Genomic DNA, 25428 nt, shown 5'->3' with positions numbered 1-25428 from the left:
TGGGGGATCGCGTTTTTTCCATGCTGTAAATCATGGGGTGATTTTTGGCTTGTCTCTTCCAGCACACAATAAATTGGTTTTGATATCGCCTCTGCATAGGATGAGATGCTATGTCTATACCCAAAATGTTACTGAAGGCTGCCTCTACTTCAATGGCTCATGATTCACAAAAAAAAATCAACAAACTGAAAAAAGACGGATGCACCATAAAATTAGGCTGCCACAAATCCCAGCATGCCCCTTTACCTTCCACTTATCCCTAACCCAATCAACAAAATTTCAAGTCAAACACTGACCAGAACCAAATACTCGCTCTCTACTACTCGCTCTCTACTACTCACTCTCTACTACTCACTCTACTACTTACTCTCTACTGCTCTCTACTTTTTACTCTCTACTGCTCTCTACTACTCACTCTTTACTGCTCTCTGCAACTCTCTCTACTACTCACTCTACTACTCGACTGCTCTCTCTACTACTAACTCTCTACTACTAACTCTCTACTACTCACTCTCTACTACTCACTCTCTACTACTCACTCTCTACTACTCACTCTCTACTACTCACTCTCTACTACTCACTCTCTACTACTTGCTCTCTACTACTTGCTCTCTACTACTCACTCTCTACTACTCACTCTACTACTCTCTACTACTCTCTACTACTCACTCTACTACTCTTTCTCTACTACTCTTTCTCTACTACTCTTTCTCTACTATTCGCTCTCTACTACTCGCTCTCTACTACTTGCTCTCTACTACTTGCTCTCTACTACTCGCTCTCTACTACTTGCTCTCTACTACTTGCTCTCTACTACTTGCTCTCTACTACTGGCTCTCTACTACTTGCTCTCTACTACTTACTCTCTACTACTCTCTCTACTACTCGCTCTCTACTACTCGCTCTCTACTACTCGCACTCTACTACTCGCACTCTACTACTCTCTACTAACTCTACTCACTCTCCACTACTCACTCTGCTACTCTACTGCTCTCTGCTACTCTCTACTACTCACTCTACTTCTCTCTACTACTCACTCTCTACTACTCACTCTCTACTATTCACTCTCTACTACTCGCTCTCTACTACTCACTCTCTACTACTCTACTACTCACTCACTAATACTCTCTACTACTACTCACTATCTACTCACTGTCTACTACTCACTCTACTACTCACTCTCTACTACTCACTCTCTACTACTCACTCTACTCACTCTCTACTACTCACTCTACTACTCTACTACTACTCACTCTCTACTACTCACTCTACTACTCACTCTACTACTCACGCTCTACTACTCACTCTCCTACTCACTCTCCGCTACTCACTCTCTCCTACTCAATCTCTACTACTCTACTATCTACTACTCTCTATTACTCTCTCTCTACCACTCTCTACTACTCTACTACTCACTCTCTACTACTCACTCTCTACTACTCTACTGCTCACTCTCTACTACTCTCTACACTACTCACTCTCCACTACTCAATCTCTTTTATTCTGCTACTCTCTGTACTACTCTCTCTACTACTCACTCTCTACTACTCACTCTCTACTACTCACTCTCTACTACTCACTCTCTACTACTCACTCTCTACTACTCACTCTCCTACTCACTCTCCATTACTCACTCCCTCCTACTCAATCTCTACTACTCTACTATCTACTACTCTATTACTCTCTCTCTACCACTCTACTACTCACTCTCTACTACTCTCTACACTACTCACTCTCCACTACTCAATCTCTTCTACTCTACTATCTACTACTCTCTCTACACTACTCTATTACTCACTTTCTACTACTCTCTACTACCCTCCTCTACTACTCTCTACTATTCACTCTCTACTGCTCTCTCTCTACTATTCACTACTACTCGCTCTCTACTACCCTCTCTACTACTCTACTCCTCACTCTCTACTACTCACTCTCTGCTACTCTACTACTCTCTACTACTCAATCTCTACTCTCTACTACTCACTCTCTACTACTCACTCTCTACTACTCACTCTACTACTCACTCTCTACTACTCACTCTCTACTACTCTCTACTACTCTCTACTACTCACTCTCCTCGCTCTCTACTACTCACTCTACTACTCTACTACTCACTCTCTCCTACTCACTCTCTCCTACTCACTCTCTCCTACTCACTCTCTCCTACTCACTCTCTCCTACTCACTCTCTTCTACTCGCTCTCTACCTCTCTCTACTACTCTCTACGAGCACACATATGCACATATATATATATGTATATATATGCATATGCATTTATATATATGTATGTGTATATATACATAAACATGCAACCAGTCCTGCCAAAAACAATGATGACAGGCGTAGACTCCGTGAGGATAAAGCAAAAAACTGGTTTATTTCACAAAGAGGGCCACGACGCGTTTCGACGGCAAGCCGCCTTTATCACAACGACCACATAAACATATATACATCTGCATATTTATATAAATACAAATATAAATGCATGCATACATATACATATGTAAATACATATATGCATACATATCCATGTTATGTACATGAAAGTTTGAAAAACGCTAATAAAAGCAAAGCTAAAAAGCCACCTAATTGCAAATAAAATTGCTTTAACTTAAACAAGGGCGAAACCTATTGCATTTTCAATACTTGTTTGGAGCGCCTACCGAGTTGGCGTCCTTCGGGTGCTCCAGGGACAGCAGAAAAAGACCATAGAGCTTACCCAGTCTCCGCTTTAATCCAACAATGACGTGCCTTTCCGTGGCAAAGCTTGTGGCACTTTCGCTTACATTTAGAAACGCAGGTAGCATGTAGCTTCACACGTGATATTAGATCAGTGGGCGGCATCTGCGCTTGTGGCATTCATTCCGCTTCTTGGTATCGTTCGTACATGCATGCCTTTCCTGCGATTATGTGACTACATGTGGCCTGTAATTGTAACAATTAAAGAAGTCTGCTGCATGATTAAACTTATAAGGTCCCAAAGGCGAGACCTATTGTCTATGACAATGCTTGTTGTTTTTTGCGCTGAAGTAATGAATACAATAATTTTGTACGGGGATGCACGTTAATAAGTGGTGAAGCGCGTAGAGTTATAAAATAGGCATCTACTGAAGAGCACATATACAGCAAATGGATGCAAGTGACCTACAGGCGAGGTGTACTTTATTTAAATGTAGAAGAGATGTATTGTAAAGCAGTAGTGACGCTCTAACAAACATTGCAGTGTGGCGGTGTTTAGTTTAAATTGCATAAATAAGCAAGCGATTACTATACATAGTATGTGTCGGTGTCACAGGAAAAACTATAATCGGGCGCCGCGCTCCAAAATAAAGTAAAGCACTGTCTCCCGCCGCAAGTAAATGATCCAATCCCGGTGGGCGGGGCCAAAAGGGGACAGGGTGGCAACCGTCAGTGTAATGATTGCCTCCGGTGCAATGATTACACTGTGTTTTGCATCAGCCATGACACAAAACGACCCGCACCAATGAAAATTGGAGGCGAAGCTGCGAGACGACTCCAAGAAGCCTCATAAGACGAGAGCAGCGCATGCGCTGCTTACGTCACGAGACCTAAAAATATAGGGCTTCCACACAGGCTGAAAAATCCATCCATTCTCATGTGTAACCTGAATTCCTGATTTTCACAGTAAGGAAAAGAGCCATGTTGCAAGCATCCATGCCCTTCCTTCCTTCCCCAGTCCCTGGGTATTGTATAGAGTTCACAAAGATGCCACTTGCCATGCCACCAAATCAACAAATATGCCAGAGATTTCATGGAAAAAATCCTGCAAAATGAAGTCTAAGCACTAACTGAAAATAAAGCAATAAAGACAGTCCCTCTTCAGGATCTAAACACTACTCCGTGTACTTCTTGGTCCCAAAACAAGACTTGACCCTGCAGTTTGACAACAAATTTGTGAAAACCCAGATATTTCAGATGACTATACCTCTTTTAGAAAAGGATGACCTGACTACCATAGATTTAAAGGACGCCTACTTCCGCATTCCGATTCGTCCGTAACACAAAAGATACCTCACGCTTGTGATGATGGTGGTACATTGCCAGTTCTAAATGGTACCCTTTTGCATAAAATCTGCACAGTGTTTACCAGAGCCCTGGCAGTGGTAGACGCCCAACTTAGGAAGCAGTCTATTAATGCGTATCCTTGCCCAGAAAACTGGGCTGTAGAGTGCATATGGGACAACAAAATATAAGAGAACAAGAGGACAATAGTCGGCCCAGGAGCCAAGCAAGCACATCAGGTACTTGAAGTTGATAAATATTGTTATGGCACTGAAAACATTCATGTCAAGTTCAGGGGAAGAGACTACAAATTCTAAGAGGTTACACAACTGCTGAGGTGTACCGGAACAAGTGGCCCACTATCAAAACTAGCTCTGCAGAAAAATAAAGTTGGTAGCAGACCATGTCCAGGAGTTGAAAAGGCTCATGCAGACAAATATTTCCCATAAATGGAAAATAAACCAAGAACTAGCAGATGCAGTATTGCAGCTGGTAGACTTGTTCTCGACCACAGAAAACATCCTTCAGAAAATGTAGCTCTAGTGGTCTTTAACCGTGTTGTAACAAAGCAAATGGTGGATGTTCAAGTATGTGTAGTAACCAATAAGATTGGGTGGGGGCTGATCTATCTGTGGGCTCGGTCATTGGAAGCAAGCAAAGCAATTTAAGGTAAGTCGGGCAGGTTAATTCATTAAATTCGGAGGAGAGGATGTGAATAAAGGGTACCCACATTTCGGGATAGGAGTCACTTTTCTGTTCAATAGCTAGGGATAGTTTTTCCATTCTTAGTATGAACCATAATTTATGGAGCTAATTGGTATGATGAGGGGACCTATCAGTGCAACACAGAGAGAATCACCTGGTGGGCATGTCCTAACGCTAAGGCCATTTTTTTCTCTCTCAGGGAGCAAAGCGGGTAAATAAGGGGATTAGGAAGCCCCTTGATAGTATAGGCAAGGAATATCAGGATTGCATTGTTGAAGGCTTTGTATATGTCGTTTACTATATGTTTCCAGTAGTGGTCTAGTTTTGGGCAGTGCCATAAAAGATGGAGCAAAGTGCCTGTATCCCCACAACTCCTCCAACACTCTTTCGAGCATTTCGGGTTCCACGCCTGGAGCCGAGCTGGAGACCGGTAACAGTAGGATACTATCTTGTATCCTGTTTCGGTTCTTGCCATGTTGTGAGCTGAGTGCCAGGCTCTGTAGGAGATGTCCTCCCAATCTTTGGCAGAGAGAGCACTGCCAAGTTTAGTCTCCCACGTATTCTGGCCTATAGTTTTGGATGGTGATGTCTCTTTACCTAGCAGTACATAGAGCTCTGTGATGAAACGCTTTGTGTCTTTTTTGAGAATTGCCCATTCCTCGAAGGGCATGAAGGGCTTCCCTGCGTGTGGTCTAACAGAGGGCTGCATCATTCAGTGTCCTACATGAAAGTATTGGATACAGTCTGTCTCATCAAGGGTGTAAATGGGATGATCCCTTAGGTATCGAACACATATCCTATGTGTTTGCACCCACCTTCTTGCCAGCACCAAAACCTGTTGTGTTGCATTCCCTGGGTAAAATCCAGGTTAGCCAGAATTGGGGTCACAGGGGATGGGAAGGCGGTCAGGATGGCTGTGGTCGCTACAACGTCCCATACTCTGAAAACAGAGCTAGTCACCTGGGAGGAATAGGGACCCCACGTCCACGGGAGAGCCGCTACTACCTGGTCCATGAAGCACCATTGTTTCTCAGAGGCCGACCAGTTCCACTCCACAGAAAACAGAGCTGAGAGGCCTGGTAGTAGAGCATTTGCATAGGCATGGCTAATCTGCCTTCCTGCGTTGGACGATAGAGTAGGTGCTTTTGAAAGCGGGGTTTCTTCCCATCCCGGATACATTTGTTGAGTTCTAATTGCAAGGAGCGCAGTGTGTGTTTCATTGGGGCTAACGGAAGGGCCTGAAAGAGATGGACAATGAATGGTGGTCATTTTGAGAGCAGAGATTCTGCCCAGCCATGAAGGGCAGAGGTGGGGCCAAGTGTTCAGATCAGCGAGTATTTGCGAGGTAAGGGCAGCATAGTTGATTGTTATGGTTTTAGAGACTGAGCAATCAAGTTTGATGCCGAGGTAGGGTATAGACTCCTTTGCCCATTCGAAAGAGAACAGTGAGCGGAGGTGAGCTTCCTGATGTGGGTCTTTCGAGAGGTTTAGGATCTGGGATTTTGCATGCTAACTTTAGACCCGGATATTTTCCCATAAGCCTGGAGTTCTGCCATGAGGGTGCGGAGAGATGACACCTAGTCAGTAATGGCTAGAATCACAAAGTCAGCGTGGAGACTGATGAGGTGGTGGTCGCCGCCTAAAGGTATCCCAGAGATTGCTGGGTGTGACCTAATCCTGGGTGAAAGGGGCTAAATGTATAGGGCAAATCAAAGAGATTCGAGATCGCCCCTGAAAAACGACCAGCCTCTGGTGGGTTCCGTGACAGGGTCACACCAACCTACCACCTTGAGACATGTTTCTGGACCCCTGGGGCGGGAGCCTTCGCTCCCTGAGCCCAAAAACAAAGCCTTTCCTGGGCGGAGGTGGTCACAACTCCCCCTGGCCAGATAGAGCCATCTGTGGCAGGGGAGCTTCCATGGCCTTGCCGCCTTTGTAATGTGACCCCCCAGCCTCTCTTGTTATCAGGAGCAGGCCCCCTTCCTGTCTCCCTTCCTTTTCGGCGGAAAGACAGGCGGGAAAAATTAGCACAGCCCTGAAGGTGTGCCCACCTCTGCCAAACCCCACCCGTCAGGTGGGGGAGGCGAGGTGAAGCCCGCTGTTCAGTGCCCACCATTTTGCAGATGGCAGGCACTCTCCAATCAGGATTAGGGATTGTACCCATTCCGCCATGTGGGGTAAATACAGTATTTAGGGGGCAGCCTTGCACCAAGAAGACTGATTCCCGCAACCTAAAAGAAGGACTCTGTGCACCCTATACCTAATGTTGGTATAGTATATACAGAGCCAGCTTCCTACACTGGCCTTCCTCAAAATATCCCCTTTTGGTTTGAAAGTCATGTACACAGGCTAAAATGTCTGGCGGTTAGGCATAGGGGCCGCCAGATCCACCAACCCGGTGTACATTTTCCAAATAGGGATCAACATCTTCCTTCAACTCCAGAATGGAGCGGAATAACACCTGGGTGTATCCTCGAATATATGAGCCCTCAGAACCCAGGACACCTCTGAGGCAAGTATTGTTGCGCCAGGATCTCTTTTCGTGGTCCTCCACCTGGGCCCGGAGGTCTTCGTGTTGTTCAAGGAGGCGGATGATCTCTTAGCGCAGCTGTTGTACTTCCTCGCCTCTCATGGTTTCATTGTCTTCCAGGGTGGAAACCCGCTCTCCCACTGAGGACAGGTCTTGTCTTAGTTCTCACATGTCTTTGGAGAGGTCCTTTTTGAAGTCATGGATATCTGTCTTCATTGAGTCAGAAAGGGCGGCCAAGAAAGCCTGGGTCACCGGGGACTGGTCTGATCATTCAGTTTGTGAAGAGTGCTGTGAGATAGAGGCTGAGTTTTTGGCGCGGGCTGGTGTAGAGCAGGTGAGCTTTTTCTGCACTGATTAGTTGCATTTATTTTTAGATGCGGCCTTATTTGGGGGGGGGGGGGCTATGTGCAGTGGGGTTCTGTGCATCCGTTAGTTAGAAGGGCTTGCCTTTGGAGAGGCCCTCTTTACGCCGCCACACCCAGTAAGAGCCAGGGAGGTGGTGACCAGAGGATGTTTATGGAGCAGAAGGATGCACAGTTGCCCTGGGCAGAGGCAGTAGCCGCCCTGCTCCTGCGAGGTTTGGTAAGGCTGTCATTATGCGATTTCCCCCATGGGTAATGTCCCAGACAGCGGCCTTTGCTCCTCCTTTACTTGCCCCATTTACTAAAGTTCATCCAGAGCATCGTGTCCCCCCCAGCGCTGGGCAAACAGTGCTGCATGCTTTGTACTCACCGGGTCTTTCTATCCTGCCATAATTGTTCAAGCAGCAGGCTTCTCAATTTCTCACCCTAGGGGCCCCTGGTCGCTGCTCAAGAGACAGTGGGGGCAGCCTTGATGATAGGGGCCTGAGGGGCCTTCCGCAGCATCCTTTGCAGCTGCTAGTGAGTGGTGATGCCCTCAGGTGGCTCTCCGGAGGCAGGGTCATTTTCAGTGGGCCCAGGTCTTGAAGCATGAAATGAAATTTGGATTTATAATGCACGCTAATACTCTGAGGTGTCTAGGCGCGGTGCACAACTTTAGGGAGCAGAGCACAGCCCTTCGTCAACACCGACCCCTCCCCCCCCCCCCCCCCCCCCCCCCCCCAACCCTCCCCCCCTAACCATCGCTCCCAAGTTGTCGCTGTGGTCTATGCAGGGGGATTTGCCACTATTTGTGGGCCAGGAACATCGCTCGACGCAGCAAAAAAAAGGCCTGGGTGGCGGAGGAACAAGAAAAGCAACTTACTCTGCTGCCATCTCGGGCATGCCCCCCCAACCTTTGTTTTTATAGTCAGTTCTCCTTGTTTTATGAGCAGGCCTACCCTTCTTATTCAACAAGCTGACATTTCTTTAGGAAACAAACCCAGATTCAGAAATGCAATGAAACTGATGTTGCAAGGGCACATAGTTTGAGGTTTTCTGGCTATGGGCCTTGTTTCTACAGCCAGTTCATCTTGTACATTTAAGAAAGCAGCCCTGCTCATAGGTGAATGCTTAATTTAGAGGTCGGTAAATTGGAGGTGCGTGAAAAAATAACTGTGAGTAAAGTGGGGCAGGGTCAATGAGTGTGGGAAGGGGGTGTCAGGTAGGCATTTAAAAAGAATAAAATATTCTGTGACTACTTTGTTGGTCTTATAACCTACAGATAACTGAATGTATACTGTAATGCATATGCCTAAATGAAAAATGAATCCAAATAAACTAATCTGTGATACTGCATTGTTTTGGCAGGGAACCTCAACAATCACTATAGAATTCAGATGTCTGTGGTTGTAACTGGAGGGCTGTTCCTAGTTGGTGCACTGGGGAAAAGTGGTGCATATTTATAACGCTACAAGGGCCTGTCCTGTGGCAGTAATTCAATTCATCAATTTATTACATATAGTAGAACATAGGCTACACAATTTAAAAAAATGTATCTGATCACACAATATAAGCCTACCTGCTGCAAAAGGTGTAAAAGATGTGAAAGAAAGCATTTTCTAGTGGTCTTTGAAAAAGATGTGTTTTTAGGTCTCGCCTGAGCCAGCGCTCATGCGCTGCTCAGCGAGGCATTTAGTAAGGGCTTTTCAACTCTGAACACACGCTTGTGCTTTTTTTTTATTAACCCGCATGCATTTGCATGCGTCTTTCTAAGAAAGACAGCACGCAATCAGCCCAAGGCGGGTGCATATCCCGCCTTCTTTCTCCCCTAGCCTAGGGTGGTCGGGAGCGAGCATCAGCGCAATCTGTGTCCAATTATCGCTCTCGCGTTCGCATTAATTGAAAACAGATTGAGCTCGTGCTGACCCTGGTGCACTTTTGTGCCAAACGCGGTGCTTTCACTTTCGGCCGTGCTTGTTATTTCCTTTTGCTGAGGCTTGTTGTGAGAGGTGATTAAATGGAGGCGCCACTGAACTCTGGGGCTCTGCCTTTTGGCCACCTCATGCAGTCTGGCGCTGTTGATGGCTGGCAGCTGGCAGTTTGAAAGAAAATGGTGGTAGAATTGTTGGTAATTTGTGTTTGAAGGTGTCAGGATAGCTATACTCTCTGGAAAATTCTGAGGACACGACCCTGCCTTGGCTTGATTCGTTCGTTGTTGGGTAATGCGCCAGTGCTCGGGGTGTCTCCCAGGTTCTGGGGGCCTTTGCAGGGTAAGTTATGTGAGCTTATTTTAGTTTGGCAAGTCTATGCATGTATGTATATATTTATAGCTTGATTAAAACGGGTCTCCTGTTTATCGGGCGGGTCCTGCTTCCTCCACTCCAGCCTCCGCCAGGTACACCAAGTGCCAAGGCTGCCAGACTGACAGCCAGCATCCGTCAGCCCAACCACAGCCAGCAGCCGTCAGCCCAACCACAGCCTGCAGCCGTCAGCCCAACCACAGCCCGTGGCAGTGCCCGTTCACTGACGGCCACCGCGCCTCCGAATAATTCAGGGTAGATCCCAAGCCTCTGAGGCTGGTATGTGAGACTATTCGTAGATCTCACCAATGCTAATAAAACAGTGCGGGTATGAGAGGCTTGGCTTGCAGAAGAACTGCGGAGGGGGGGGGCGGTCCTTGATACTTCCGGGGCTGTCTCTCCGCGCTCGCCCTCACATGCACCCCACCCACTAGGAGTCAGTGGAGAGAGATCTTTTAAGACTGAGATGGAGTCGTGTGTCTAAGTTGTGTGCCATTTTCTGCGAGGATGCCTTGGTAGGCTCAATTGCATTAGTCAGTGACCAGAGTGGTGTTGAATCGAGTTTGCAGCATGATAGGAATCCCCCAGAGGCAGCAGAGGTGGAAGAACATGTTTGGGTCACAGAGCTAACTGAGGTCGGGCACACTTGCAGTAAGGCCAGGTTAGAATGAAATCCAACAGATCACAGCCATTGTACCCTAGACCTCCCAGCCCATCCTCATACTTTCCAACCATGAATAATTAGACCGGTTTAAGCTTGAATATACCGCAAGGGCGGCCTGGAGGCGCCACACGGCACTCAAGAAAGGGAAACACATCTGTGCGAAGATCTGCAGTGCAACTCACATACGGTCTAGTGGTAAGATTGTTGATCTGTAGAGCCAAAAAACCTGCTTAATACCGGCTTCACGTGCCTAAATTGTGTGATCCTAGCCAAACCAATTAGTTTCCCTGGGTCTCGTTTCCCATGTGGGCATCGTTAACTAACGGCTAGTATTTGAAAGTATATTGCAAGCCCCAGCACAGTGACAAAATCACTTAAATGGATTGCTGTTTTTAAATGCTGTCCATAAAAACGAACTCGTATGAACGTGGACCTAATAAGCGTGAATTTACCTACAAAGCGTTGTGCGATAGATGTGGTGAAACAACTGATCTGAAAGAAAGACGTTAGTGATAGATTCCTTACCTTAGAATATCCCCAGGCGTCTGACTGGATCCGGAAAGTACCCCTGCGCGTCAGTAGGTTGCGTCGTTCGGCTCTGCGTCCGTCGCTGGCGTCGTAAGCACCGAGATGACGTCACGGAGACTACTTAGGCGCCACCCATGCGCGCTGACGTCAGTTCTTTCGTTTTCCGCCCCAGTAAGCGCAGATCCGGATAGAGCACGTACCTTAGTCACTTTTTGACTACTCTTTTGAGACTTTTTTCTCCCCCTTTTTTTCCTCCTGGTGCACGTAGGGATGCCTGGCTCTAAGTCTTGTGGGGCCTGCCTTCGCAATATGTAGGTGGCGGACACCCACGATGTTTGCCTGGACACCGACCACGACTCCTGGTCCTGCCGGGACTGTCGGGCCAGGACCCCGAAGGCCTTGAGGGAGCGGCCCCGGAAGCTGCTGGAGGTCAGGCACTCGTCCCAGCGCCGTTCCAGGTCCAAGGACTGCTCCCGGGACCGCTCGCGGGGCCGCAGTCGTCGCTCCTCGGGCTCCAAGTCTTCGCCCTCGTATTCTGGTAAGCGACGACATAAAAAGAAGTCGAAGAAGCGTTTTCGCTCTCCGACGTCCCCCCGTCGGTCCTCGGATGCGGACGAGGGGGACAGGAGTTCTGCCCCTGCGGCTCCTTTGGAGCCTGGGAGTCCCGCGGCCTATCCGCCTTACCCGGGTCCGTCTGCGACTCCCGAACAGGTGCAAGAATTTCTTGCCACCATGGACTGCCTTTTTAGGCCTCGGGCTCCCGCCGGCGCACCTTCGGGCCCTGCGGTCCCGTGTCCAGATCCTGTTGGGCCGTCAGCACTGCCAGCAGATCCAGCTTCGGCGCCACAGGATCCTACGCCGTTGGCACCGGCGCCGCGAGGTCCGGCGCTGCCGGCTCTGGCCCCTGCAGCCGCAGTGGGTGCCGTTTGTTCCACCCTTGCCCTGGTTCCAGGACCATTTCGTTCCTGCCTGGGATCCGCATTGGGAGACGGCGCCAGCCCAACCGGCGCCGGTAACGGCGCCGTTTCCGACGCCGTATGTTCCTTCCCTGGCTCCGGCTCTACCGCCGCGGCCGATTTCTCCTGCTACGGAGGGGGAGGATGACTGGGAGTGGTCCGAGAATCCTCCATGCTGTCCTTTCCCAGGCAGTTGCTGAGGGTAAGGATGTGGCTGAGTTTGCCACCGCTGACTCGTTGGGCAGGGCGATTTCTATGACTGTGGCGCTGCGTCGCACGCCTGGTTGCGATCACCCGGATTCCCGCCCGATGTCCAGAGCTCGCTCATGGAAATGCCCTTTGATGGCACTTGCCTGTTTGGCGATAAGGCTGACAGTGCTCTGGAGCGTTTTAAGGACTCGCGGGTCACGGCCAAGTCCTTGGGTCTTTCCGCAAAAAGTCCGGCTACTCCTGGGTTTCGTTCCTTTCGTGGCCATGGCAGAGGCGCCCAGGCATGTTCCTTTAGTAAGCCTGTGCAGAACCAGCCTCAGCGCGGACGCGGCTTCCGCAGTGGCGGTTCTGGGAATCCGCGTGGGGGTCAGTCCACCTCTGCCCCCGCTGCTTCTACCTCCAAACCTTCCTGATCCGCGCTTTGTGGAGATCCTGACACCCACGCCGGTGGGTGGCAGGATCTACCACCACCTCCCCCACTGCCGCGATATCACATCGGACAAGTGGGTGATGCAGATCAACGGCAGGGGTTACTCTCTTCCTTTTCAGTCCTCCCCTCCAGCCATGCCACCTCGGTGCCACCGCATGTCAGCGGATCATTTGGCACTCCTCCAGCAGGAAGTCACGGCCCTCTTGGCCAAGGGGGGCCATTGAGTGCGTTCCTGGGCCGGAAGTAGGGAGTGGTTGTTATACCCACTACTTTCTGGTCCCCAAAAAGGACAAAGGAGGCCTGCGCCCCATCTTGGACCTCCGGAACGTCAATCGCTTCCTCCGGAAGGAGAGGTTCAAAATGCTGACTCTGGCTCAGGTCCTGGCTGCCCTCGACCCTGGAGACTGGATGGTAGCGTTGGACATGCAGGACGCGTATTTTCGCCTCCCCGTCCTGCCGGCCCACCGGCGTTACCTGCGGTTCACGGTAGGCCTGGAGCATTTTCAGTTTGCTGTGCTTCCCTTTGGCCTTACAAGCACCCCTCGGGTGTTCATGAAGGTGATGGCAGTGGTCACAGCTCACCTGCGCAGGTCGGGGGTGTCAGTCTTCCCTTACCTCGAAGACTGGTTGTTCAAGGCGGGCTCGCCCCAGGCAGTCATCAACCACCTTCAGACTACGGCCGACCTCCTGCATTTGCTGGGGTTCTCCATCAGCGTGCCGAAGTCGCACCTGTGTCCCTCTCAGAAGCTCCCCTTCATCGGAGCGGTTCTGGATTCGACTCTGTTTCGGGTTTATCCTCCCGAACAGCGAGTCTGGGATATTCAGGCTATGATTCCGATCTTTCAGCCTCTGTCCCGGGTTTCAATCAGGATGACCCTCCGGCTCCTGGGCCTGATGGTCTCCTACATCCTGCTAGTGCAACATGCCAGATGGCATATGGAGGGTCTGCAGTGGGACCTGAAGTTCCAGTGGGTGCAGCATCAGGGCCACCTGTCCGATCATGTCCAGATCTCGGTGGGCACTGCACGACAATTGCAGTGGTGGCTCACAAATCGTGATTGAGTCAATGGCAGATCCCTCTCCCTTCCCCAACCGGAGCACACAGTGGTGACGGATGCGTCCCTCCTGGGATGGGGAGGCCACTTGGGAGAGGCGGAGATCAGAGAACTCTGATCTCCGGCGGAGTACCGGCTCCATATCAACCTTTTGGAGCTTTGGGCGAGCCGGCTTGCACTGAAGGCATTCCTTCCCTCTGTCCGGGGAAGTGTGGTGCATGTGTTCACGGACAACACCACCGCCATGTGGTATTGCAACAAACAGGGCGGGTGGGGTCCTGGACCCTATGTCAGGAGGCTCTGCGCCTCTGGACATGGCTGGAACATCAAGGCATTACCTTGGTGGTTCAACACCTGGAAGGTTCTCTGAACACCAGGGCGGACGAACTCAGCCATCGGTGCTTGATGGATCACGAATGGCATCTGAACTCTGACGTGGCGCAAGGTCTCTTTCAGCAGTGGGGGAGAGCCTTGGTTAGATCTATTCGCCACCGAAGAGAACGCGCAATGTCATCTGTTCTGCGCGTTGGAATTTCCAAGGCGGCACACGCTAGGCGACACTTTTCGTCGCGAGTCGAGTTGCGGTCTGTTGTACGCCTTTCCGCCTATACCACTTCTGCCCAGAGTGCTGAAGAAGACTCGGCGCGACCGGGCCCAAGTCATCCTTGTGGCCCCGGATTGGGCACGAAGATACTGGTATCCTGAGCTACTCAGCATGGTGATCGATCACCCGATCCGACTGCCTCTTCGGGAGGATCTTCTGTCGCAGCAGCAGGGGACGGTCCTCCACCCGAACCTGTCCAGCCTCCACCTCCATGCGTGGAGATTGAGCGGCGGCAGTTGACAGCTTTTGATCTTCCTCCCGAAGTCTGTGATGTCATTCTGGCAGCCAGGCGTCCCTCCACTAAAACGGTATACGCCTGCAGATGGAACCAGTTTGTGGCATTGTGCACAGCTAAGACTGTGGATCCCCTTTCTGCCCCTCTTTCCGAAGTCCTTCTGTTCCTTCTTTCTTTGGCCCAGCAGGGCTCTGCTCTGGGCACTATCTAAGGTTATCTTTCGGCCATCTCCGCCTTTTTACGGCTTCCAGATCAGCCTTCTCTTTTTAAGTCCCCGGTTGTTTCCTAAAAGGCATTAGGCACACGTTTCCTCCCGTGCCGTTCATAATTCCTCAATGGGACTTAAACTTTGTCTTGGCATATCTGATGCGTGCTCCCTTTGAGCCCCTTCATACCTGCCCTTTGCGTCTTCTCACTCTCAAGACTGCTTTCCTGGTAGCTATCACCTCTGCCAGAAGAGTGAGTGAGCTCCAGGCCCTTTCTTCTAAACCTCCTTTCCTTTCTGTTCATCCGGACAAGGTGGTTTTAAGGACCCGTCCTTCTTTCTTGCCAAAGGTTGTCACGCCCTTCCACATCGGGCAGACCATCACTTTGCCTACCTTCTTTCCGCATCCTTCCAAAGAGGAAGAGAGGCTCCACCGTCTGGGCCCAAAACGTGCGCGCTCATTCTACCTGAAGCGCACACAACAGTTCCGGGTGGATGACCAGCTCTTTGTTGGCTATGTGGGCGCCAAAAGAGGTCGGGCTGTGCACAAACGGACCATCTCTCGGTGGATCGTTCTCTTGGCTAAAAAGGAGCCTCCTCTGGGGCTGTGTGCCCATTCTACCAGGGTGACGGCGGCCTCTACTGCCTTGGGACATGGCGTCCCCTTGCAGGATATTTGTCAGGCAGCCACGTGGGCCTCGCTGCACACGTTTACCAAGCATTACTGCCTTGACAGCCTGGTCCGGAGAGACAGCTTCTTTGGCCGTTCTGTTCTTAATGACTTTCTGGTGTAGATCTATTCACATACCCTCCACTGGGGTTGGTATTGCTGGGGTATCTTTTCTAAGGTAAGGAATCTATCACGAACGTGTCTCTTTCAGATGCACAAGTTACTACTTGTGTAATGATATATCTGTCAGAGACATTAGTTAGTTATAGATTCCTTACCGCCCCACCCATCCTCCCCGTTCTGCGAACTGATTCTAGGGTTAAGGTCATCCCTTCCAGGACCCTAGTGTCTTGGCAACAGTGGTCAGTTTCTTGCATGGCTGTGCATTCCTGGCGCAGAAAGTAGTGTACAGAACTGACATCAGCGCGCATGGGTGGCGCCTAAGTAGTCTCAGTGACGTCATCTCGGCGCTTACGATGCCAGTGATGGACACGGAGCCGCACGGTGCCACCTACTGACGCGCAGGGGTACTGCTAGCAAAACTTTCCGGATCCAGTCTGACGCCTGGGGATATTCTAAGGTAAGAAATCTATCACTAACTAATGTCTCTTACAGATATATCGTTACACAAGTAGTAACTTGTGCATCGCATCATAAATTTTTCAACAGATGGACAGACAGGGGCTCACAAATGTATTTTCTATTGAAATTTGAGATAGAAATTGCTTAAGCTTAAAAATAATTCATGGAGGGGGAAATGTATTTTCACTGTCATGCAGTGTTTTTTTTTTGTTTGTTTTTTAAAGTGTATTCAACTTTAAAAAGCCCTGAGTAATGTAATGACGTTTCCATAAAAAAGCAGATTTCAGGGAGTGTGGTCATGCTTCTCCTCAGTGTGTGGAAGCTGTTGACGTTTTCATCGCCTGTCGCTGCTTCCAGAAGCCCTTGCCGGACATCCTTTCATGTCCGCGTCAAACAGCTGGCCACCTCCTCCCACGAAAGCGTCCCGTGACCAATGATTTCCTCTAGGTGCTGGCCCTTTCAGAGGTTTCCTTTATGACAGCCTTGACAAACGGCACGTTCTGTTGTCTTCATCGGAAGCTTTTGTGGTACACATCTGACGTGACATCTGGGCCCTGGACATTAGGCCCGAGCGGGTGGGGGAGGGGTCACAGGATGCTTCATGCCCTGCAAGTGGCCGTACAGGCAGGACGGAGTGACGTCTGGGGCCTCGAGCGCACTGGACGCTGTCCTGTGAGTCCAGCTCTGATGGACCACCCGAGCAGCAGTGTCTGTCACTCGCCGTCTTCTGTCTGGTTAACTGTCCGCAAGCTCTGTCCGTCCGAGCATCCATGGTCTTATATTGGTCTGTCCAGCCAGTCTTTGTCTGCCTGGACTGGATGATCTGCTTTCGGCCTCTCTTTTCCAGTGTCATTTCAAGGATTTGTGGGGCCTGGGCTTGATATTTTTTAGGGGAGTGGGGCTGTTCCGAACAACTTTACATTTTATTATACATTTTCTTCTATTTCAAGTCCACATAATGTTAAACTTGCATTAATTGGGTCATACATTAACAGTTAAAATAGGTCTTTCCAGAGACCCCTAACATCCTTAACCTTATACTTGGGAAAGCTAGACAGGTACAGGTATGCAGAAAAAAGAGAGCTATTCAGATGTAGAAATGGAAGTGAGAAGAAAAGTTCACTTCACCGGAGGGAAGCAGAGTTTGGGGGTGGGGGGCTTAGAAGGTGGTCTCCAGGGCATTTGTCTGCTTTGTCCATGGCTTAAAAGTCCCTACTCTTTAAAAAAAAAAAAAAAAAAAAAGAAAAAAAAAAAGCATTGACATAGCCAATAGGTCTTGCCTTTGGGGCCTTAAAAGTGTTTGGTTATCCAGCACAATATCCTTGGTGCAACAACATCAACTGTTGCATGGCTAAACACTTATAAGGTCCCAAAGGAGAGACCTATTGGCTATGCCAATGCTTGTTCTTTTCTGTCTCCATAGTATCCCACCCTAGCCTGTACCCTTGGGAAAGCCACAGCATTGATGCGGCCCTCTGGCACACTCAAAAAACTTTTTGACCACCAAGAAAATGTTTGAGAGTGCCTCTGATAAAGAGAAACGTGGCGCTAGGCAGTGTTCCTTTATAAAGTCTTGGGTACTTGATCCCTTATAGTACATGGCCACTCAACCACCCCTCCTGCAAACCAACTAAAACCTTGCTGTCTTTCTCTTTCATTTGAAAGGGGAAGTATGGTTGCAGACATGAAGAATACCAGTGGAATCTTAATTTGAAATTAAGCACACCAGAAAATCAGTCATTAATTTGATGGAAAATGATATTCGAATCAGTCTAATGTAAGTCACATTTAAGAAGTGCTGAGACTCAGAATGTCTTGAAAAAAGGCAGAGGGAGTCTATCTTTCCTGTAATTACCTTTTGTGTGCAAAAAATAAACATGTTGCAATAAATATCTGCTTTCTGCTCTTCACTGTTTATCTGAGAAAAACCGACCATAAGATTCAAATGCCAGTCTTGTTTGTGAATTGTTTAAACTGCATTTGCAGTTCAGCACCTTAACTTGCTTTGCCACTGGGGCTGCTTGGCTCTGGCAAAAGGTATAATGACACCAGAACTTCATTATTACAGGTGAATAGAGGCGTCAGAAAGCACATGTGTTAGGAAAATTAGTAATATAAATCCACAAGGAAATGGTATGCTAAAATAATCTGAATATACCAATTTCAATTTGCAGCTTAATTCTCGTTATTGCATGCAGTACATGAAAAAGCGAAGTATGATTTGGTAATGCCACTGTGTGGAAGCATTTTTTAAATTTTTTTAAATGTGAAATCTACTATGATTACAAGCTCAAATAAGTAATGGGGTGAGTAGGAAGTGGATGGAATCTGGGATTTTGCATGTACTGATTACAGTATTGTTTATTGTAATAGCTACCAGAGATTAGGAAAGATATATTAGTAGTGGAGGATGGGTATCAAAACTCTGTACTTGATTCACTGTTGAAATCTCATGTTTTAATGTGTATCCGCATGGAAAGTTAAGGGAATTTATTAATGCACTTTTATTTTTGTGGTATGGAATTTGTTCTGTAATGTGTGAGGATATTGTCTTCTATTTAATGAAACCTATACTTATGTTTAAGTGTAACTTGTAACAGAGCTGTATAGAATAGATTCATGCATTTTTTTCTAAAACAATCTCATTTGAACAACTATTTTAAAGGCAGTACACCTCTCTGTTGTGGATGACTAATTTTTAAATTTGCAACTTGAGAGCTAGGAAAATTTTTTGTCATTGCAGCCCAAAATATTGTTTAACTTAACACAGCTTATTAACATTACTCTGCCTTAGTCTATTTTTTTGCATTCAGTGTAAATACAACATTACGCCTATTATCAAGTTTATCATGCCCAGAAATACAATGTGGCTTTACTATATGTATCTTTTATTCTGCAGCAGCCAAAGGATTATCGGATCTGGATTCTACAATCCTCTTACAGCACAACGGGAGCATAACAAACAGTAAAAAGGTCTCTACAACATTGCCAGAACTTGAATACAGAGAGAGGGCAAAAGAAAAGGACAAGGATGCCAAAAAACACAACCTTGGAATAAATAATAATATTTTACAGCCCGTAGACTCTAAAGTTCAAGAGATTGAATATATGGAAAATCATATCAATACCAAAAGATTAAATAATGATCTTCTGGGAAGTACAGAAAACCTCTTAAAAGAGGACTCATGCACTGCATCCTCAAAAAATTACAAAAATGTTACAGGGGTTGTGAACTCCTCACCACATAATCACAGCGCTTCTAATGGGAGCATTCCTTCTAACAACAAGAATGAGAAAAAACAGAAGTGCACTAGCAAGAGTCCAAGTGCACACAAGGACATCATAGAAAATTGTATTCCAAATAACCAGCTTAGCAAACCAGATGCACTGCTAAGGTAAGTTTGAGGTGTGCTTTATGTCTTTGTTATACGTACTGATGCATCTTTTGTGTGAGGCCGGGTCTGGTGGCTTATTGGGCTAAGGGGTCCACTGAAGGGGCCTGTGATCGACCTCATGGTCACAGTTTCACATCCCAGCGGGTCCTCTCAGCCTTTCATCCTTCGGAGCTCGATAAAATGAATACTATTGAGTTGGGTAACAAAAAAATCTGTTATTCAGTGCCAAGATACCCTTCTGGGTGAACGTGCGCTTTACAAATACACATGAGATTACTTTGTGCATCTTTTCCCATATATCACTTCATGCATTACCCAGTTAAATGCATTTCACTGAGTTATTTCTGTTGCAAAATATATGCCGTGTCAAATGTTTAGAAAACGTGGTTTTCCACTGCAGGTTGTCTAGTTGCCTATTGGATTGAGTGCACAGTTTGAGTGTGTGCAGCTGCACAAACCTTGATGCCAATATGAATTGGCTAGAAAATATTTTAAGGTACTCCTTTTTTTTTTTTTTTTTTTTTTTCCCCCGCCTTGGACGTGGGTGGGTGTGAAACTTTTCTCTCCTGCTTGTCTCTGTACACTATTGACCTTTCCCACAATCTCTGATTTCACTGAGTGTGTCCACTGCACTTCTGACAATAGATTGGGGGAGGAGCAAAGGCCTGTAGATTTCGTCGGTGTGTCCTACTTACAAACACTTTGGGAACTCCGTCACCCTTGCCTCAAATCACAAGGATCCCTTGGAGTAGAAATTTGCCTAAACTGTTATTGCTATAGAACTACCTTAGCTTTTTGTTTTTAACATCACATCCGCTGAGATTGGATTTTAGTCTTTGTGATCTACACTTTCTTCATACGCCTGCAGATGAAACACTAGCAGAGAGCATTCTTCATTCCACACTAATATGACATATCGTCTAAAGAAAATTACTATTCGTGGTATGTGTTGGCCATAGATGCATATGCTTAGCATACTCCTGCCATCTAGTGTTGTATTAAGACATTTGCAACTTGTTTTTCTTTGAAGAACTATTTTGAGGCACAAGGTATGGTGACTCCTCCTGTAGTCTGTATTGCGCATGGTCATTGGCTCCTTTGTTAGTTTGTTTTTTTCCGCCATTGGGAATGGACGTTGACCTCTGAGCTCTGTGACTGAAGCTTCAAGACCATCCACGAGACCGTACCAGCACCCCACTTCATCACCCTTCGACTGAAGATTGGACAACAACCAATACCTAGTAGTTTCCTTCCATTTCAATCCACCCACCTGGTCCCGGTTCAACTTCAGTTTCCATTTCTGCCACCACCTTCTTCCACTCGACGACTCAAAGGGATGGAAAATATGCCTTTCAGTTTCTGCCCCAAATGCCATGCCAAGTACTCCAGGCAGGATCAGCACTCAGTCTGCAATCTCTGCTTATCCCCGGAACACAACGTCAGTGGGCCCACTCCACCATGCAGGTGCGCCAAGCCAATGATATACTCGATATTTTCGGGGAGCTGTCGATAGAGGCGGAAGAAAAACTCTAAATTCTCCACCTCTTCCTCCTATATTGCCATCACCTGCAATATCACCAGTTAATATGCAATCACCTTAGCACCTTCATTCAGAACACATCACCCGCATCATCAACGGGTGACATCGACACTGGAGATGATATTCAACCATATGATACTCCATAATTTACAGACCCACAGGGAGACCCAGATACTGTTTATGACCCATGGGATCAATATGACATAGAACCTGTAATTGGTACTGATCCCAACTTAAACCCCTACCGCCAGATGACAAAACAAAACTACCATGAGGTCCTTAGTAGTACTGCTCCACACCTTACAGGATGAGGATGATACCCGGGTGGAAACAATAAGTAGGTCTCATAGGGCAGTACAATTCTTGCCCATGCTAAAAAGAATGCTCATGTCCACTGGGGAAATACTTAAACAACCATCAAGTTCAGGGTAATAACACAGAGTGTACAAAAAATACAAGCCATGACCCTCGGGTTTCCCCTGATTTTTTGGGTGGTTCACACTGCCAGAAAAAGGACAGTTTTCAGGGCATTGGAGATGCTCCTCTGATGTTTAAAGAGAGCTAAAAATATAAGGCGGCAGGAAAACTTGTCGCCGCACAAGCAGCCAACCACCTCTGTATAGCCAATTCTGTAGGCTTACTTTCTCACTATAATAGAGCCCAATGGGTTGAGGTGCAAGAGTTACTCCAGCATCTCCCAGAGCAATATCGTCAGAAAGGGGCTCAGGTAGTGGAGGAAGGTAAAATTATTTCCAGTGCCACCATACAATGTGCACTCGATTCAGCCGTTACAAGTGCATGGGAGGTGTTGTATTCCGCTTTAGGTGTCAGAATATAGGTTTGCATGAAACATGTCCTTATATAGGCACAATTCGCATTGCCCTTATATAGGCATAAGATCCCAGTCCTTATTTAGGCATTAGCCATGCTATCCAAATACAGTCATGGTCACCTACATCCGTCCAACCCAACGTCACAATGAGTTCTTAGAAACCAGACCCTTAAGCTCTTGGGAGTTCCCCTAGCACAGGATTATTGATTTCTCCAACAACTCATTTATTATGCATGAACCGCTATTCCTTAAGCGTTCATTCCTGACGTCTTCCTCTGCCCGACTTTACGTCAATGCTAACATTCCAAGGCACCTGCCGGGTATAAATATACCTTCCCTTGCCCAAACAAGTAGGAGGAGACCTCGACTTTAGAGGAGCCTGTGCCCCGGCCTGACGCACTGACAAGAGACGCTGTCATCGCTGCTTGCAGAGAATCCAGCTTCCAGTGTTCTGACTCCCTTCGCGGGATGTTAGAGTTTCAAGACCCGGAAAGAGATTCCCACCTCTCTCATTCTCAAGGTATGGAGCTGACTAGAACCTAGAGGGACTCTTGGCATACTAAACTATAGAATACCATACTATAGAATACATCACCTACTTCTTGCCTTGTATTACACTTAGGTTAGGTACACTGGGGTAGAACTAGTTAGAGAAGCAGCTCATGAGTACTCGAATTTTTAGCTTATGTTATTTATGTATATGAATATATGTGTCATAGCTAAAGGATAATGCTAGCGCAGTATTATTTCTTTCTACTGCTTACGCTGTACATAATATATCTCGCATACTGACTTGTGATTATAACAGCTCATATCTCTCACATGAGAAACAAGACTGTTCAATAAATCCTTTTATTGAAACGCCCGTCTGTTCTTTCTGTGTAACTCTGAAGAAACTAAGCATGCACGATTAGCTGAGTGAAACTGTTATCTGTTGTTTCCACAATTCTGAGAGTGTTCCGATTCTAAAGGGAAACAAAGTTGTCATGTTTATGCGGTTGCCAGAAACTACTCCCTTCTTGTTTAGAAGGAGTTTCTAGTGGCCTCTGAGTTAACTGGTACAAATTAATTAAGTTTAATATACTTGATAGGGGCATACTGACCTCCGTCCTATGCCAAATCTATAGGGTATATTATTCCAATGCGCAGAGCCTATTAGGGAAATAGGAACTACACTATAGAGGTGAATACAAGCATCATTATCAGGCGCCATGTGTGGCTTAGAGTCTCTGGCTTTGAGCAACATTTACATAATTTGCCTTTCGTTTGTAATTATTTGTTCGGACTGCAGGTGGATGACATGTTTGGAAAAAAATACATGGACACCACCATAGCCATCGGTACACTAGAGACTTTTCAACATATGGGATCTTTTCGGGGGAGGACAATATAGAGATGCATCAAGACCTGCCACATCTACAGACTCGGGCAATGCCCAAAAGCAGCAAAGTCCCTACTATTCCCAGTACACCAGAGGGATGTGCTATAGGTCACATTACAAAAATAATAGAGGCAGAAGTCCTATATCCAACTCTAAGTCACTTAACAGTGACTTGCTACGCCTCCCCTCTCAACATTTAACCCCAGTAGGGGGGCGGCTGCAACAATACCTGGAACACTGGGCACAAATCACAACAGATCAGTGGGTCCTTTCCATCATAAAAGATGGGTATTGCTGAGAACTTAGAGCTACCCCATCCACAATACCACTGCAAACCCAAAATATGTCACCAGAACACCTAACACTCCACCAAGAGGAGGTCCAATCTCTGCTTCAAAAAGGGACTATAGAACTTGTTTCAAAACAAAACCAGGGACACTGGGTATACTCCCTCCATCCCAAAAAGGATGGGACTTTAAGGCCTATTCTAGACCTCAGGCCACTCAACAGATTCATCCTTTCAGAACACTTTCATATGGTGACACTACAGGACATGATACCATTGCTGCAACAAGGAGAGTTTCTGACAACCGTAGACCTCAAAGACCCCTACTTCAACATTCCAGTACACCCAGCGCTTTGCCGCTACCTCCGCTTTCAAGTAAATGGACAGCAATGGACAGTCCAAGGTGTTGCCATTTGGAGTAGCTACTGCACCAAGAATATTCACAAAATGCCTCACAGTGGTCGCAGCTCATCTCAGAAGACGATAGGCTAATCAAGAGTCCCACCAAACAGCAGTACCTACAGGACACTCAAAAAGTTAATCAGCCTTCTATACAAATTAGGCTTCACACTCAATACACCAAAATCTCACCTGCAACCTTTGCAATTGCAGCCGTTCCTAGGCACAACATTAAACTCGATTATAGCCAAAGCCTATCCAAGTCCAGAAAGGGTGCTAAAGTTTCAGTTAGCATTACCTTTTTTCAACCACATTATCATGTCAAAGTGAAAACAAAGTCATAAGTTTCCTTGGAATTATGGCGTCCTGTATCTCCATAGTGCCGCATGCATGACTGTATATGCTCCCCTTCAACGCACTCTTCGATCACAATGCTCTCAAGCGGAGGGGCATCTGCAGGATCTAGGGTTGGTAGGGCCAACCACTCATCGCTCTCTGCAGTGATGGAAAAGCAACATTCTGTTGCAGGGTGGGCCCTTCAAAGCCTCAATTCTGAAAATCACCATTACCACAGATGCATCCCTGCAGGATTGGTGCTCACATATGCAGTACCTAATAGTACATGGCCTCTGCCCATCAACTGAGAAACACTTTCACATCAGTCATCTAGTGCTTCTTGCCATTCAGTTATCTCTAAAAACGTTTTAGCAACATCTTCACAACAAAGTAGTTCTGATCCGTTCTGACAACATGACTGCAATGTATTCTATTCAAAACAGGAGGGCACACACTACATACAGCTCTCCCATATAGAGCAAATATGGCACTGGGTCAAATGTCACAAAATCCAACTCCTAGCAGAATACCTGTCTGGGTGGACAGCAGCTTGGCAGATATGTTCAGCGAAATGCATCTGCAAGTGCACAAGTGGGAGATCGACACAACACTTCTCCACTCATACTTCCAACGGAGGGGGACCCCGAAGGTAGACCTCTTTGCAACCCAGCAGAATGCTAAAGCTTTGCTTCCAGTTTTATCATCCACAGTCCAAGGGCAATGCCATATGGATCAACTAGTCAGAGATATTTACTTATGCTTTTCGTTCGTTCGTTAGGTGTGGTTCAAATACTAACACAGACTTCCCTCACTCTAATCCCAAGAGCCCCAACATGGGCACATGGGCACAACAAGCATGGTTCACAACCCTATTACAATTATCAGCAGTGCCACACGAAAAACTGCCCCTCTGCCCACATCTTCTAACTCAGGAACAAGGGAGGGTATTGCACTCAAATCATACACAACTCAATCTGGCGATTTGGCTCCAGAGGTCTTAGAATTTGGACCATCTTAATCTCCCACAGGAATGCATGGACATTCTAAAACAAGCACGGAGACCAAATACTTGAGCCTGTTATGCGTCTAGATGGAAAAGGTTTGTACATTACTGTGTAGCCAAACAAATCCAACCACTCTCCCCTACAGTGCAAGACCTAGTTTGTTACTTTTCATTTGCAACAAACCGGCCTTGCATATACCTTTATTAAATTACACTTA

The 25428-nt window shown here is 47.2% G+C and overlaps 1 protein-coding gene across 2 annotated transcripts in view; it reads left to right on the top strand.

Moving 5' to 3' along the window:
* The window catches only part of MACO1 (macoilin 1), a 282509-nt gene that overhangs the window by 96787 nt on the left and 160294 nt on the right, over nt 1–25428 (top strand). The window contains exon 6 of one of the 2 annotated variants that reach the window (XM_085647812.1): nt 18938–19433. In XM_085647812.1, coding sequence (XP_085503938.1) covers nt 18938–19433 — 496 coding nt within the window. The remainder of the gene's footprint in view (nt 1–18937; nt 19434–25428) is intronic. The other variant, XM_085647813.1, reaches the window with a different exon arrangement.

Source organism: Triturus cristatus, chromosome 3_2 (genome assembly GCF_964204655.1).
Source record: "Triturus cristatus chromosome 3_2, aTriCri1.1, whole genome shotgun sequence".
NCBI classification, from domain to species: domain Eukaryota; kingdom Metazoa; phylum Chordata; class Amphibia; order Caudata; family Salamandridae; genus Triturus; species Triturus cristatus.
The sequence above is the reverse complement of the archived record's forward strand: the minus strand, read 5'-3'. Positions and strand labels throughout refer to the sequence as shown.